Source organism: Coregonus clupeaformis, chromosome 13 (genome assembly GCF_020615455.1).
Source record: "Coregonus clupeaformis isolate EN_2021a chromosome 13, ASM2061545v1, whole genome shotgun sequence".
In the NCBI taxonomy this organism is placed as follows: domain Eukaryota; kingdom Metazoa; phylum Chordata; class Actinopteri; order Salmoniformes; family Salmonidae; genus Coregonus; species Coregonus clupeaformis.
The window spans coordinates 39,710,295-39,725,994 of NC_059204.1; the positions used below are offsets into that span (position 1 = coordinate 39,710,295).

Sequence of the window (15,700 nt, forward strand, 5' to 3'; positions counted from 1 at the left end):
ACATTCACACTTTCTATGAAAACAGTCTAGCGTGAATTTCATGGGTGCTTATGAATTTAAGAGGTTTATTTGGATGCAATTTATTGTAGTCTTCATTGAAATACTCTAAGTGTCGCTGTTCACTATATATTGGCCGATAGGCACATCTATCCGCCTATCCACGCATAGAAAAGGAGGAGATATAGGCCTACTTTGGTCAGTGTGACAAACCATCGTCTCGATTAGACAGATGCTTAGCGTGTATCGGCGGCTATTCCACACCTTAACCGAGCAAATGTTTCATTTTGAGGGCTGAACAATATATTTACCACGATTCTTAGTTGGACTACTTGTGTCATTTGAGAAGATGGAGTACATCGGATTATCATTGTCTGTTTCGACGTTCGGTCTGATTTTCCTTATTTTCTTGGTGCGCACGAGCAATGGAGATATGATCTATTCTATTCCGGAGGAGATGAAACGCGGATCTGTGATCGCGAATATAGGTAATGACCTCGGTCTCGATGCGAGAATATTTTCATCTCGCAAGGCTCGTTTGGATATGGATGGCAGTCGTCAACGTTGCTGTGACATTAATCTGAATACTGGAGATTTAGTTGTGGCTGAAACAATAGACAGGGAGGAGCTGTGTGGACCGAAGGTTTGTTGTACCTTGAAATACGAGCTTGTGTTGGAGAACCCTCTGGAATTACATCGTATTAATGTGCAAGTCCAAGATATAAATGATAACACCCCAACATTTTCTAACACTCAATTTAATCTAGAAATCCATGAGTCTGCCGTTAGAGGAACACGTTACCTTCTTAGCGAAGCCCATGATGCGGATATAGGACACAATGCAGTTAAAAAATATTCACTCGAAACAAACGACTATTTTGTTTTAGGTGTTCATACAAACCCAGATGGTGGAAAATACGGTGAGTTAGTTTTAGAGAAGGAATTAGATCGAGAACAACAGCAGGAGGTGACATTGATACTTACTGCGGTTGACGGTGGAACTCCACAGAGATCTGGGACTGTAGTTATACACGTTACGGTTCTAGACGCTAACGATAATATTCCAGTGTTTACTCAGAACGCCTATAAGGTCAGTCTACCTGAAAATTCTCCATTAGGTACCGTAGTAAAAGTACAGTGACTGCTATTGATGCAGACGAGGGACCTAATGGCGATGTGACCTATGAACTCAGTCATATAAGTAACAAAGCAGGGAAGCTGTTTTCGATTAACAAGACAACCAGAGAAATAAAAGTAATCGACCCTATTGATTTTGAAGACGAAACATATTATGAAATGAGCGAGCAGGCAAAAGATGGTTTAGGGTCAGCCTCAAATTGTAAAGTTACTATAGAAATCACAGATGTGAATGATAATGCACCAATAATATTGATCAAATCGCTTAGCAATCCCATCCCTGAGAATGTGTTACCTGGTACAGAGGTGGGCATCATTAATGTACAGGATATAGACTCTGAGGGAAATAGACAGGTCCGCTGTGCCATTCAACAAAATATTCCTTTCAAACTTAACCCTTCTATTAAAAAATATTATTCTCTGATAAGAACAGGTGAACTAGACCGTGAGATAATATTAGATTATAACATAACTATCACTGCCACTGACGAGGGGTCTCCACCTTTATCCTCCTCAAAGACTATTCATTTATCTGTGTCAGACGTGAATGACAATCCACCTGTGTTTGAAGAACAATCCTACAGCTCCTATGTAACTGAAAATAACAAGCCTGGCTCCTCTATGTGTTCTGTTACTGCCAGAGACCCCGACTGGAGACAGAACGGCACAGTGGTTTATTCTCTATTGCCCAGTGAGGTCAACGGTTTTCCGGTGTCCTCATTTTTATCCATCAACGGAGACACGGGGGTGATCCATGCTGTGAGAGCATTTGATTATGAGCTGTTTAGGAGCTTCAAAGTCCACGTTGTAGCCAGAGACAATGGTTCTCCTCCGCTCAGCAGAAACGTGACTGTGAGTGTCTTCATAACAGATGAGAATGATAACTCTCCCCAGATATTATACCCTGCTCCAGCAGGGAACTCCTTGATGACTGAGATGGTCCCCAAAGGTGCTCTGGCGGGGTCACTGGTTTCCAAGGTGATAGCTGTAGATGCTGACTCTGGACAGAACGCTTGGCTTTCATATCAGATCGTGAAATCGACTGATCCTGGAATTTTCACTATTGGTCTCCACAGCGGAGAGATCAGGGCACAGCGGGACATTTCTGAATCTGACAGTATGAAGCAGAACCTTGTTATATCAGTGAAAGATAACGGACAGCCCTCTCTCTCTACAACCTGTGATGTCTATTTACTCATTTCAGATAACTTGGCTGAAGTTCCAGAACTGAAAGACAGGGCTTATGAGGATAGTTCCAAACTAACTTCCTATCTGATAATCGCACTGGTCTCTGTCTCCACCTTTTTTCTGACTTTCATTATTCTCATACTGGCCGTGAGGTTCTGTCGTAGGAGAAAGCCTAGAATTATGTTTGATGGAGCAGTCGCCGTTCCCAGCGCGTATTTCCCAACCAACTATGCAGAGGTGGACGGAGCTGGAACACTGGGTAGTTCTTATAATTATGACGCATACCTGACAACGGGCTCACGCACCAGTGACTTCAATTTAGTCAGATCTTACAATGACGTCACGCTGCCTTCTGATCTTACACTTAAGAGGAGTCATGTTGAGTGTTCGGGAGAAAGTATAATCAATCTAAACGACGCAGGGGATATTGAGGTGAGATTATAAGCCTATTTTGGGTATTGATTGACTATTTATTTTATGAAATAACTATTGATCGTGATCACAAGTCTGTCAGATATTTCAATTTGATCGCTGTGCTGGCTCATCAGACACGGCAAGGTTTTTAAATTGACTGAATTCAGGAGTTTCCACTGCTAATATGTGCTTTCCAAAACCTACGGATTTTGGCCAGAGTTTAATCGCTTTCAAACAATTTTACTCAAGTATCTAATTCCAGGGCAGGGTGCCATACCTACCTTCTTTGATTATTGTTTAATGCATGATACATGTTTACAATTACAACTTTGAAGTGCTTTGTTTGTCATTTTAAATTACCTATTAACTATTTGAAGTTTTCTGTCTCTGTAAAAAGATAGGCTAGGTCTAAGGCTGCTGCTTTAAGTCAACATGTTTGTGGTTTGTTGGATAGCAATTTGCACCAGTACATGTTATTCTCTCCCTAATGTTTGGTGTGACAGATAAGTAAGTGGGCTATAGCGTCGGCCCTGTTTCAGCACTGGACAGCGACCATACATTCAGTATCTGGCAATAGAGTATCCAAGATGAGGGTAATCTTTTCAGTCAATGAATATTTTGATTGATTTGGGTGATGTTTTTTATATAAATTACCAAAGTCTTGATAATGAACAACTGTTTTTTATTAATAAGATTTGAGAAGTTTTACAATATTGGCCTAAATAATATAGCCTGTCCTGTTATCCTAAACTTCCGTGACATTTTCTTTGGTTTTCCTCAGTTTCTTCTGAATGATAGATAGACATTGTCTAGGTGGTTAAGGCTATAAGACATTTTTTATTGACTGATTCAAAACTGGTGATTTGTTCTATCTATAAACTGCAGTGTAGGCATGCCTGTATGGCAATATTTAAGTATAGCACATTTTACAATAAGATATTGAATGAATCTTGTTCAATGTACTGTATATTCAGTAACTTCGTAGTGTGACTGCAGTTTTTGTGAAAATACTCAATGTGTCGCTGTTCACCTTCTCTGGGTGAATGAATGCTTGTGTCCCCACCCAGTAGATTAACATATACAGGGAGGAGATTTGTTTCGGCAGTGGGGAAAAACGTCGCATTGACTGGTTTCAACATTTATCGTTGCTTGGACAGAATTAGGATTGTAACGTTGGCTACGTATTTTGTGGCATAACGAATTTGGTAAATCACCATCTTAAGGATAGGAATATCAAACGTTCCAAAGTCGATGATGGTGGTCAAAATATTTCTGGTCTCTGCCTTCAAGCTCTGCTTGGTTTTCTTTCTTGTTCTCCCTCACACCACGCATGGAGACACGAGCTACTCTTCACCCGAGGAAGCTAAGTGTGGATTTATCATTGGGAATATAGCCAAGGATCTCGGACTGGATGCGAAGAGATTATCTGATCGCAAAGCTCGGTTGGATATGGATGGCATCAGCAAACGTTATTGTGACATCGACCTCGCTGCGGGCAACCTTATTGTGACGGATAGAATAGATAGAGAGGAGCTGTGTGGTTCGAAGCTTACGTGTGCACTAAAATATGAACTTGTGGTTGAAAACCCTCTCGAGCTTCATCGTATCACTGTGCAAATTCAAGACGTAAACGATAACTCACCTCGATTTCCCAATGAGCGCATGGATCTAGAAATTACAGAATCGGCTGATAAAGGTCGACGTTTTCCCTTAGATGAAGCGCATGATGCAGATATAGGATTAAACTCAGTGCAAAGCTATACGCTCGAGAGGAATGACTTTTTTGTTTTGGCTGTTCATACAAATAGAGACGGTGGGAAACACGGTGAGTTAGTGTTAGAGAAAGAACTGGATCGAGAAAAGCAAGAGGAGGTGACATTGTTACTTACTGCGGTTGACGGTGGGTCTCCACATAGATCTGGTACTGTTGCTATACACGTCACTGTGTTGGATACTAATGATAATATTCCAGTGTTTAGTCAGGATGTTTATAGAGTCAGTCTACCCGAAAATCCCCCTTTAGATACTATAGTGGTAACTGTCAGCGCCACTGACGAAGATAAGGGTGCAAATGGGGAAGTGACGTATGACTTCAGTACCATATCTGATAAAGCATCATCGATTTTTTCTATAGACAAAGGGACTGGTGTAATTAGAGTAGTCGGACCTGTGGACTTTGAGGAGAGGACAGATTATGAAATGCGTGTCCAAGCCAAAGATGGATCAGGCTTAGCTTCTAACACAAAAGTAATCATAGATATAACCGACATAAATGACAACGCACCAGTAATATTCATCAAATCACTTAGCAATCCTATCCCCGAGAACGTGTTACTTGGTACAGAGGTGGGGATCATTAATGTACAGGATAAAGACTCGGAGGGAAATAGACAGGTCCGCTGCTCCATTCAACAAAATGTCCCTTTCAAATTAAACCCGTCTATCAAAAACTACTATTCTCTGATAACAACAGGTGAATTAGACCGTGAGATAATATCAGATTATAACATAACTATCGCTGCCACTGACGAGGGGTATCCACCCTTATCCTCCTCAAAGACTATTCATTTATCTGTATCAGACGTGAATGACAATCCACCTGTGTTTGAAGAACAATCCTACAGCACATATGTGACTGAAAATAACAAGCCTGGCTCCTCTATGTGTTCTGTTACCGCCAGAGACCCAGACTGGAGACAGAACGGCACAGTGGTCTATTCTCTATTGCCCAGTGAGGTCAACGGTGTTCCGGTGTCCTCATTTTTATCCATCAATGGAGACACGGGGGTGATCCATGCTGTGAGAGCATTTGATTATGAGCAATTTAGGAGTTTCAAAGTCCACGTTGTAGCGAGAGACAATGGTTCTCCTCCACTCAGCAGTAACGTGACTGTGAGTGTCTTCATAACAGATGAGAATGATAACTCACCCCAGATATTATACCCTGCTCCAGCACTGAACTCCTTGATGACTGAGCTCGTCCCCAAAGGTGCTCTGGCGGGTTCACTGGTTTCCAAAGTGATAGCTGTGGATGCTGACTCTGGACAGAATGCGTGGCTTTCATATCAGATCGTGAAATCGACTGATTCTGGACTTTTTACTATTGGTCTCCACAGCGGAGAGATCAGGGCACAGCGGGACATTTCTGAATCTGACAGTATGAAGCAGAACCTTGTTATATCAGTAAAAGATAACGGACATCCCTCTCTCTCTACAACCTCTAATGTATATTTACTCATATCAGACAACTTGGCTGAAGTTCCGGAGTTAAAAGACATGGCCTATGAGGACAGTTCCAAGCTAACTTCCTATTTGATCATTGCACTGGTCTCTGTTTCCACCTTTTTTCTGTCTTTCATTATTCTCATCCTGGCGGTGAGGTTCTGTCGTAGGAGAAAGCCTACAATGTTGTTTGATGGAGCAGTCGCCATTCCCAGCGCGTATTTCCCTCCCAACTATGCAGAGGTCGATGGAGCTGGAACTTTACGCAGTTCTTACAATTATGACGCATACCTGACAACGGGCTCACGCACCAGTGACTTCAAGTTTGTCAGATCTTACAATGACAGCACGCTGCCTGCTGTTCGTACACTGAAGAAACCAGCTGAGCCTATTGGCGAAAGTATAATTACTCTGAACAGTGCAGAAAATTGTGATGAGGTAAGATAACAGTGGCCTGAAAATTTTTATTGAGTTATCACATTTAAATATGAGTTGGAACATCAATTTTAAGGCATGGTAGGCTTGGCATAGCCAATTTAATTCAATACATTTCAACAGTTTCAGTTTGTTTACTTTGTGCCATCATTGGTTTTGCTCCTCGCTCTTATAAGAACTCTGTCCATGAAAATCAGTGCAGCACTCTTAAATAATTTCTGGGCATAGTGAAACTTGAATGGGTAGCCAAAGGTTCTAAATATTTGCTAGCAGTTTCTTTCTTTCTTTCTTTCTTTCTTTCTTTCTTTCTTTCTTTCTTTCTTTCTTTCTTTCTTTCTTTCTTTCTTTCTTTCTTTCTTTCTTTCCTTCTTTCCTTCTTTCTTTCTTTCTTTCTTTCTTTCTTTTGTGTGGTGTCGACACAACATTTAAGAGATCATATGGCAGCCGTCCGCCCTTTCGAGGTCGTTGGTGTTTCAGCACCACTATTGTGGATAACCCCCACCATTCTGCAGGCTTCTGCAATGGAATGACTAAAGCTATCTATAGTTTAACCTTTTCTGATCTTAGGTTTTCCTAAGGAACATCATCAGGGATTTTTACCGTTTGAAATCATTATTTAATTAGATTTGTATTTATTTTACATATCATTCAACGTTTAATGCAGTGTTTCTTTTTTTTTTTACGAATCTTTTTCCGTTTTAAACCCAGAGCATACAGACGTTTATAACATAAGGATTTACTTAAGACTATACAGTGAATATAGATTTGATTTATTATCACGTTTGTTTGCTTCAGTTACCCTGCTGTTGTTTTTGGAATTCTTCTTGATATTTTCCAACTTCTCTCGAAATCCTCTGTAATCCTATAGCGGATCTTATGATAGCAGGCTACCTCTGACTTTGATTGTTCACTATAATATACATCTTATGAAGTGTAGGCTATCGATTGTTTCATCAATTGTTAAACATTGAGAAATGGGCCTTTAAGCTCCCTGCGCACCAACACCACACCTTTTTTGGCCCGTTTATTTATTTGTTTTGAGTAAGTAACTGCAGTGTTGAAATAAATACTCAGTGTGTCGCTATATACCAACCGTGAACTGATATATGTATCTCTCCTCCCACAACTGTAATATTCAAAAGCAAGAAAACGCCCTACTGAGTCACATACTATCCCAGGAGAAAATGGATGTATGCTCTGCTTCTTTTCTCTTCGTATAGCCAACAGTTTGAATCATTATTCATCACGAACAACTGGACTATTCTGTGCATTATCTCTGTCTTCCAGGCATATGTCGATAATGGGACACAACGGTTTCTCGGTCTCAATACTCTGTGTGACACTGCTTGCTCTGTCCAAACTGCACCCTAGCCATGGAGATATAAGCTACTCTATTCCGGAGGAGCTGAAACGTGGATCTGTGATCGGAAATATAGCCAAGGATCTGGGGCTGGATGCTAAGAGATTGTCGGCTCGTGACGCTAGGTTAGACGTGGATGGCAGCAGTCGACGCTACTGTGATTTCAACGCTAACTCGGGGGATTTGATTGTCGCTGAAACAATAGATAGAGAAGAGCTGTGTGGTCCAAGGGTTTCGTGCGCTTTGAAATACGAGCTGGTGCTTGAAAATCCTTTAGAGTTACACCGTATTACTGTTCAAATCCAGGATATAAATGATAATTCACCTCTATTTCCAAGTGAACGCATACAATTAGAGATACTAGAGTCGGCTGTGAAAGGGCAACGTTTTCCCTTAAACGATGCCCATGACGCAGACATTGGATTAAACGCAGTTCAAAGCTATACGCTGGAGAGGAATGACCATTTTGTTTTGGCTGTTCATACAAATAGAGACGGTGGGAAATATGGGGAGTTAGTGTTAGAGAAGGAATTAGATCGAGAACAACAACAGGAGGTAACATTATTACTTACTGCTGTTGATGGTGGGACTCCACAGAGATCTGGTACTGTAGTTATACACGTTACTGTGCTGGATGCTAACGATAATATTCCAGTGTTTAGTCAGGACGCCTATAAGGTCAATATACCAGAAAATTCTCCTTTGGATACCGTAGTAGCTACAGTTAGTGCCACTGATGCTGACGAGGGACAAAATGGGGAAGTAAGCTATGCTTTCAGTCGAATATCTGATAAAGCAGCGAGGATATTTTCCATTGAAAAGAAGACTGGAAAAATTAAAGTAATTGGACCAATAGATTTCGAAGTGGAAACATATTATGAAATGCGTATCCAGGCGCTTGACGGATCAGGGTTGGTTTCCAACACAAAAGTAATTGTCGAAATCACAGATATAAATGACAATGCACCTGTGATATTCCTAAAATCTATGAAAAATCCCATCCCTGAGAATGTGTTACCTGGCACAGAGGTGGGCATCATTAATGTACAGGATAAAGACTCTGAGGGAAATAGACAGGTCCGCTGCTCCATTCAACAAAATGTTCCTTTCAAACTGAACCCCTCAATCAAAAACTACTATTCTCTGATAACAACTAGTGAATTAGACCGTGAGATGATATCAGATTATAACATAACTATCACTGCCACTGACGAGGGGTCTCCACCTTTATCCTCCTCAAAGACTATTCGTTTATCTGTATCAGACGTGAATGACAACCATCCTGTGTTTGAAGAACAATCCTACAGCGCCTATGTGACTGAAAATAACAAGCCTGGCTCCTCAATGTGTTCTGTTACCGCCAGAGACCCAGACTGGAGACAGAACGGCACAGTGGTCTATTCTCTATTGCCCAGTGAGGTCAACGGTGTTCCGGTGTCCTCATTTTTATCCATCAACGGAGACACAGGGGTGATCCATGCTGTGAGAGCATTTGATTATGAGCAGTTTAGGGGCTTCAAAGTCCACGTTGTAGCGAGAGACAATGGTTCTCCTCCACTCAGCAGTAACGTGACTGTGAGTGTCTTCATAACAGATGAGAATGATAACTCTCCCCAGATATTATACCCTGCTCCAGCAGGAAACTCCTTGATGACTGAGATGGTCCCCAAAGCTGCTCTGGCGTGGTCACTGGTTTCCAAGGTGATAGCTGTGGATGCTGACTCTGGACAGAATGCGTGGCTTTCATATCAGATCTTGAAATCGACTGATCCAGGACTTTTCACGATTGGTCTCCACAGCGGAGAGATCAGGGCACAGCGGGACATTTCTGAATCTGACAGTATGAAGCAGAACCTTGTTATATCAGTGAAAGATAACGGACAGCCCTCTCTCTCTACAACCTGTGATGTCTATTTACTCATATCAGATAACTTGGCTGAAGTTCCAGAACTGAAAGACATGGCTTATGAGGATAGTTCCAAACTAACTTCCTATTTGATAATAGCACTGGTCTCTGTCTCCACCTTTTTTCTGACTTTCATTATTCTCATCCTGGCTGTGAGGTTCTGTCGTAGGAGAAAGCCTAGAATGTTGTTTGATGGAGCAGTCGCCATTCCCAGTGCCTATTTCCCTCCCAACTATGCAGAGGTGGATGGAGCTGGAACTCTCCGTAGTTCTTACAATTATGATGCATACATGACAACCGGATCACGCACCAGTGACTTCAAGTTCGTCAGATCTTACAATGACAGCACACTGCCTGCTGATTTAACACTAAGGAAGAGCCCAGATGAAACCAGTAGAAGCTATTGAGAGTGGATCAAAATATTCAACTATGGTAATGTCATACAGGAGTAATTGTCATACTTCTGCCTGAATATTTGTTCTGCCATGAAAACATAAGACACTTTATAAAGTAAGCTAACTGTGGAATACATCTTTAATATCTAACTGTGTGAATGCCATTTCATTTTTCAGGAAAATCTTGCTGGTGATAGTTGTGCACGTTTCTATGTCTTTGACAACCGAGGCAAGCTTTTCCGCTCTGGTCTCTAGCAGAGTCACTCAGAGTTGAACTTTTCGCCCAGATAATGGCACCTTTCAAGTACATAATGAAGAAGATATTCCCGCCAAGAAAGACTATTTGTCACTCAAAACCAGCCTCCTCTTGCACTCCTCTGTGTATAGTGAGCACAGAGAAGGTGACACTATGGCTTAAAAGTGGCACAAGCCTACAGCTTTTAGTCCCAATGGAGAGAATAAACCATGTATTCATATTCCTTTGGCAGGAGTATGAATACATGCATTCTGTTACATCATAGCAGCTTTTTTACTAAAAGTAGTAATGTAGCTGCTTTAAGGGGTCTGGAAGAGGAGATGTTAATGAAATGCTGAACACCATTCTGCTATAGGTCATTCTTCTTGTAAATGTGTGAAATTAAACACAAATGGGACACAGCATTTAAACCTGTTATGTTTTTAACACTTTTATTTAATTTGTTTCTTGTTTTTTCATGCTCTCCCATTGGACCATTATTTTGGCATCTGAAGGTAAGATATATTTTTTCTTCTTCTTTACCTGTAGAGACATAGAAATTAGGGTCTCCCACAGTATTGGGTGGCTCGTACAGTTACAAGGGTTGACATGATACAGTACTGACTTGTATCACGGTTGACCTGGCTGAGTATTCAATCAATTGCAGGTTGATTGAATACAGGCCTTACTGTGTAACTCTTTTCATGATTGCCTGTCTATCTGTCAGTGGTTACCTCTCTTTCTTCAACATTGACTGTTGTCCATTGACCATTGACCATCTCAAGCACACTGCTGACAACCCAATACAACCCAGTACTAACACACTTTACCATTAGCACGCATCACAGCAGTGCATGATATTCCTCACTATAAACACAGACCATTGTATTGAAGAGACAGCACAATAGTGGCCCACAAAGCAAAATCACTCACGCGCAGCCTACCAGTAACACAGAGTGTACAGCACGCTGAACTTCACACAGCTCAGCACTGCACACACACACACACACACACACAAACACACACACACACACACACACACTGCAGCAAGACTACTCTGCTCAGCACTGGCACACAATTCTAAAGTAGGTTCTAAAGTAGGTCAGGATAATTATTGATGTAGCTCCTCAGCCCTACATATCTGCTCAAAGATATCTCTTATTCATTTAATTCTTCTTCATCTGAACGGAAGGCCTATCTCTTTCTGTGCGCATAACTATATAACCCATTGGTCTATGATATATAACAATGAATGCCATAATATATTTTGTATAAAGATCTGGTAACGGATGTTTCAATTATATGATATTGAAAGAGGTGTATCATGTCTGCCGTGATTGTGATTGTGGTGTATAGACATGCCTCCGTAGGTGTCAATGGCCATGGGACATAAAGGAATGTAGAGGGTCATATCTGTGCGGTGTTGAGTGTGCAACTCTGCAGCAGGATGTGTGTAGATTGTTTTGGGCACGTGTGGAGGTTGTGTTTTGGATATAGGGCTTCATGCGTCACTGCTTTGACACACTGTCTGTCTCATCCTGTGATGACCTCTGACCTTGGTCTGTGGGAGGAGTCCTGTTGGCCTCTCAGTTACATGGAAATAGAGGGGATGAAAAGGTGGATAAAACATTACCTACAGCTGTTCTGATGTTTGAGACTTGCAGTCAGGGTTAAACACGTTGCCATATAGATTTGCTGGTCATCATCTTTTTATTATTTGTATTTGGTGACGGTTACACCATACACCATTTTATTTATTAAATATTATTTGTATTTTTCGGCCTGAAAAGATCTAATTTAGGTGGTTTGCTAGTCTGCCTATCAATTTGGCACTGATGCTCTCCGTGGTGCTGAAATACCAAATGTGCTGCATTCAAAGAGCGGTTTGTGTCTTTGGCTTTGGCTTTTACGGTGTCATTGTAAGTGTTCCAAACACGTTTTTTTTTTGTTGTCGTTGTTGCAAGACAGTATTATGACAAGTGTTTATTGACAACATAAAAAGTATTCAAAATGACAATAGTGACAATTGGCAATTGTTGATACTTACCTTGACTGAACTATTATTGTTTTACTTGTGATATTAATTCTGATTAGTCTCCCTCTAATATAATGTTTTACTGTATTATTGATCTAGAACATCTTTACCCACACCCCGTGTCCGTAAACTTTTAGAGCTGGCATTACAATAATATTCCACCTGCTGATGTGGTTATGTAATACACCAGTCTTTCTTTAGCTGTCTGTGTAGCGGTACCAACATGATGTTAGTCTGAGCTCTGGACTCTGAGTACTGCTGTTGAACAGTAAGACGAGTTATAAGCCTCAAATGCACTGAACCTCCCATCGGAGTGATTCATATGAGCCGAAACAACAGTTGGGGCAGATCTCTAGAATCAAACCGGAATGAAAACCAACATAGATGATTTAAAAGGACTACGAGGGAGTTGTGCATGAGTAGGCTACTCAAGATTTTGATGTGGAAAGAGATATTTTGCTTTTTTCTCAAAATGTTTAAGAGAACGTAAAATCAAACGTCACAATGGCATGGACGATTGCTAATTGTGTGTGTGGCCTCTTTAAGTGATAATGCCCGAGAACCCGGAGTTTGGAGGATAGGATATAGTCCCGACACAAATCTAGGGTTGCTACCCAAGCCGGCTGGTTGTTCGTTCTATAGGTTCTATAGGACCCAGTCGTTCAGTCTTTTTGTTCTGTATCTATGGACGCGACCCAGTCATTCATTCTAAATGTTCCATTGCCATGCTGGCTGGCAACGTTCTTATCCCTTGCTTGCTAGCTAGCCAACTACGGCTAACTTACACTCACGTCAAACAATGCAGCCAGAATAACAACAAAGTAGCTGCATTTGCATTTGTTTAAGCTGTTTTCTAGTGACATTTGTGTAAAGCTGGAGATCGAATTTCAATATTGAAACAACGTTGCAAATGTCGGAGAGACAGACAGCAAGGTTTATACAAATGTCTGCTGTTGAAAACCAAATGCTAGTCTAAAAGAAATGTGAGATAATGTCTACATGCTTTTTAGTGGAGATCAAGTTTATAAATTGCCTGGCAAGACAGTGGATTGCGCAGTCAGATGGAACAGAGTAAATAGGCATTTTAACGTCATAGATTTAGCCGGTGGTAACTTGTGGAATAGACACCGGCTGGAATGCGGTTTTAACTAATCAGGATTAGACCCACCCGGCCAGAGGGTGTGTGGTATATGGCCAATTTACCACGGCTAATGGCTGTTCTTATGCACAACGCAATGCGGAGTGCCTGGATACAGCCCTTAGCTGTGGTATATTGGCCATATACCACAAACCCCCGAGGTGCCTTATTGCTATTATAAACGGGTTACCAACGTAATTAGAGCAGTAAAAATACATGTTTTGTCATACCCGAGGTATTCGGTCTGATATACCACGGCTGTCAGCCAATCAGTATTCAAAGCTCAAACCACCCAGTTTATGATAGAAAACAACTCCCCAGGTGTGTCAATTAGTTTGGTCCCGCCAAAGATGAAGACTTGGGTCAGAACGCCAGGGTCTTCTTGGAAGAACCGCAGGTGGAAGGAAATTATATCTCATCTTTGATAAGTGTGTGATAGTGTGAAGATTATAGGGGTAATGGTAAAGATGACTTACAATTGGGCGAGCAGGTTGCTACTATGGTAACCAAGAGCAACAGAAAACGTTTTCTCCTTCGCCTTCTTAAAAGGTTCCATGTGCCACCGGAGGACCTGGTGAGCATTTACACCGGCTACATACACCCCACCCTGGAGTATGCTGCTCCTGTTTGGCACAACTCACTGACCCAGGCCCAATCTGATGACCTTGTGTGTATTCAAAAGAGAGCATGCCGCAACATCCTAGGTAGATACTCCAGTTATACTGAGGCACTTCAGACCCTGTCCCTACCCCGGCTTCATTAAAGACGGATACAACTCAGCACCATCTTCGCAGTCAGCCTCCTAAAAGCTAAATTCAGAGACTAGCTACCCCCTGATCGAATCACAGTGACAGGCAGGAACACCCACAGCCAAAACAAACTTACTATACCAAAGTCTAGAACTGAACGGTACATGAGGTCACCAATCCCATATTTCTTCACTTTAAGATCGCAGAACATTATAGATTAATGTTGCTCCTATCCATTCATATTAGTTTATAAGAGCTTATATCGACTCTGCCACTCGGGTTTGCTTTTGTGGCACAGTCGATTGCGAGCTGTGATTCGGGCCTGTTTCATTACATTGGTGTCGGAAGTGATCGGACCTCGCATCCACGACAGTGCGTGTGCTTGGCCGGTGAGCGCGTTCCTGTAAGACGGCGTCTTGTGAGGTCTAGCTCGAGGACGCGCTCTTTGAATGGAGGGAGTTGTGTAGCGACCGTGGTTTATAGGCTGAACGCGGATATCGACTCTGCCACTCGAGCATGCATTTGTGGCATTGTCGATGGTGCGCCGAGCTTTGGGCCAGAAGGTTGAAGTTTCGAGCCGCGCCCCCTGCCTGTTTTATTACAATATGTTGAATGCTCATGGTGTTCAGTTGGTATTGACCGCTATATGAGTGTAATAAATAAAACTTGAAATAAAAAGAAGATAACGATTCATTCTGAAACATGTATTATTTATGCAGTGAGATCGTTTGCTTATGAACAAATCGAAGCTTTTGAATTCCACGTCAAAGTGCAAGATGGAGGCTCTCCTCCACTTTATAGTAAAGTGACTTAGAAGTTAATAATTAATCAAGATTAGAAGGACAACGGTCCTCAGGTTCTCGATCCAGTAACGACTAGTAGCTCTCTCCGGTGTCTGAAATGGTGCCCCGTTCAGCAGATGTGGGCTATCTTGTCACTAAAGTGGTGGCTGTTGATGTGGACTCTGGACAGAATGCATGGCTCTCATATAAACTGCAGAAAGCGTTAGACAGGGCGCTGTTTGAAGTGGGCCTACAGAATGGAGAAATAAGAACCATACGCCAGGTCACTGATAAAGATGCTGTGAAACAAAGGCTCACTGTTATAGTGGAGGACAACGGACAGCCCTCTCGATCAGCTACAGTCAATGTGAACGTGGCAGTGGCGGACAGCTTCCCTGAAGTCCTTTCAGAATTCACTGACTTAACAGTGGACAGGCAATATAATGACAACCTGACTTTTAATCTAGTTTGGGCCTTGCTGTCGTGTCCTTCCTTTTCATCTCATGTGTAGTGGTTATAATATCAGTTAAGATCTGCAGACAGAGACATTCACGCGTCAGGTATCAGTCTAGTCTCCCAGTTATTCCATAATATCCACCCCGTTACGCAGACGCCGGAGGGACAGGGACTCAGCAACACGTGTACAACTATGAGGTGTGTATGACGACTGACTCAAAAAAGAGTGACTGTAAGTTTGCCAGACATTT

At 41.9% G+C, this 15,700-nt stretch overlaps 2 protein-coding genes across 23 annotated transcripts in view; both read left to right on the forward strand.

Moving 5' to 3' along the window:
- LOC121579882 (protocadherin gamma-C5-like) overlaps nucleotides 1-15,700 on the forward strand; it is a 189,514-nt gene that overhangs the window by 97,482 nt on the left and 76,332 nt on the right. For 2 of the 22 annotated variants that reach the window (XM_045224380.1, XM_045224398.1), the window contains exon 1: nucleotides 3,835-6,396. The exons of the other annotated variants lie outside the window; for them this stretch is intronic. In XM_045224380.1, the coding sequence (XP_045080315.1) occupies nucleotides 3,988-6,396 (2,409 nt within the window). In that variant the 5' untranslated portion in view covers nucleotides 3,835-3,987. Of the gene's footprint in view, nucleotides 1-3,834; nucleotides 6,397-15,700 lie in introns of those variants that run through there. 22 annotated transcript variants of the gene reach the window in all.
- LOC123492188 (protocadherin beta-16-like) lies at nucleotides 7,483-10,091 on the forward strand. Its single transcript, XM_045224407.1, has one exon. The coding sequence runs from the start codon at nucleotides 7,586-7,588 to the stop codon at nucleotides 10,064-10,066; it is 2,481 nt and encodes an 826-aa protein (XP_045080342.1). The 5' UTR covers nucleotides 7,483-7,585; the 3' UTR covers nucleotides 10,067-10,091.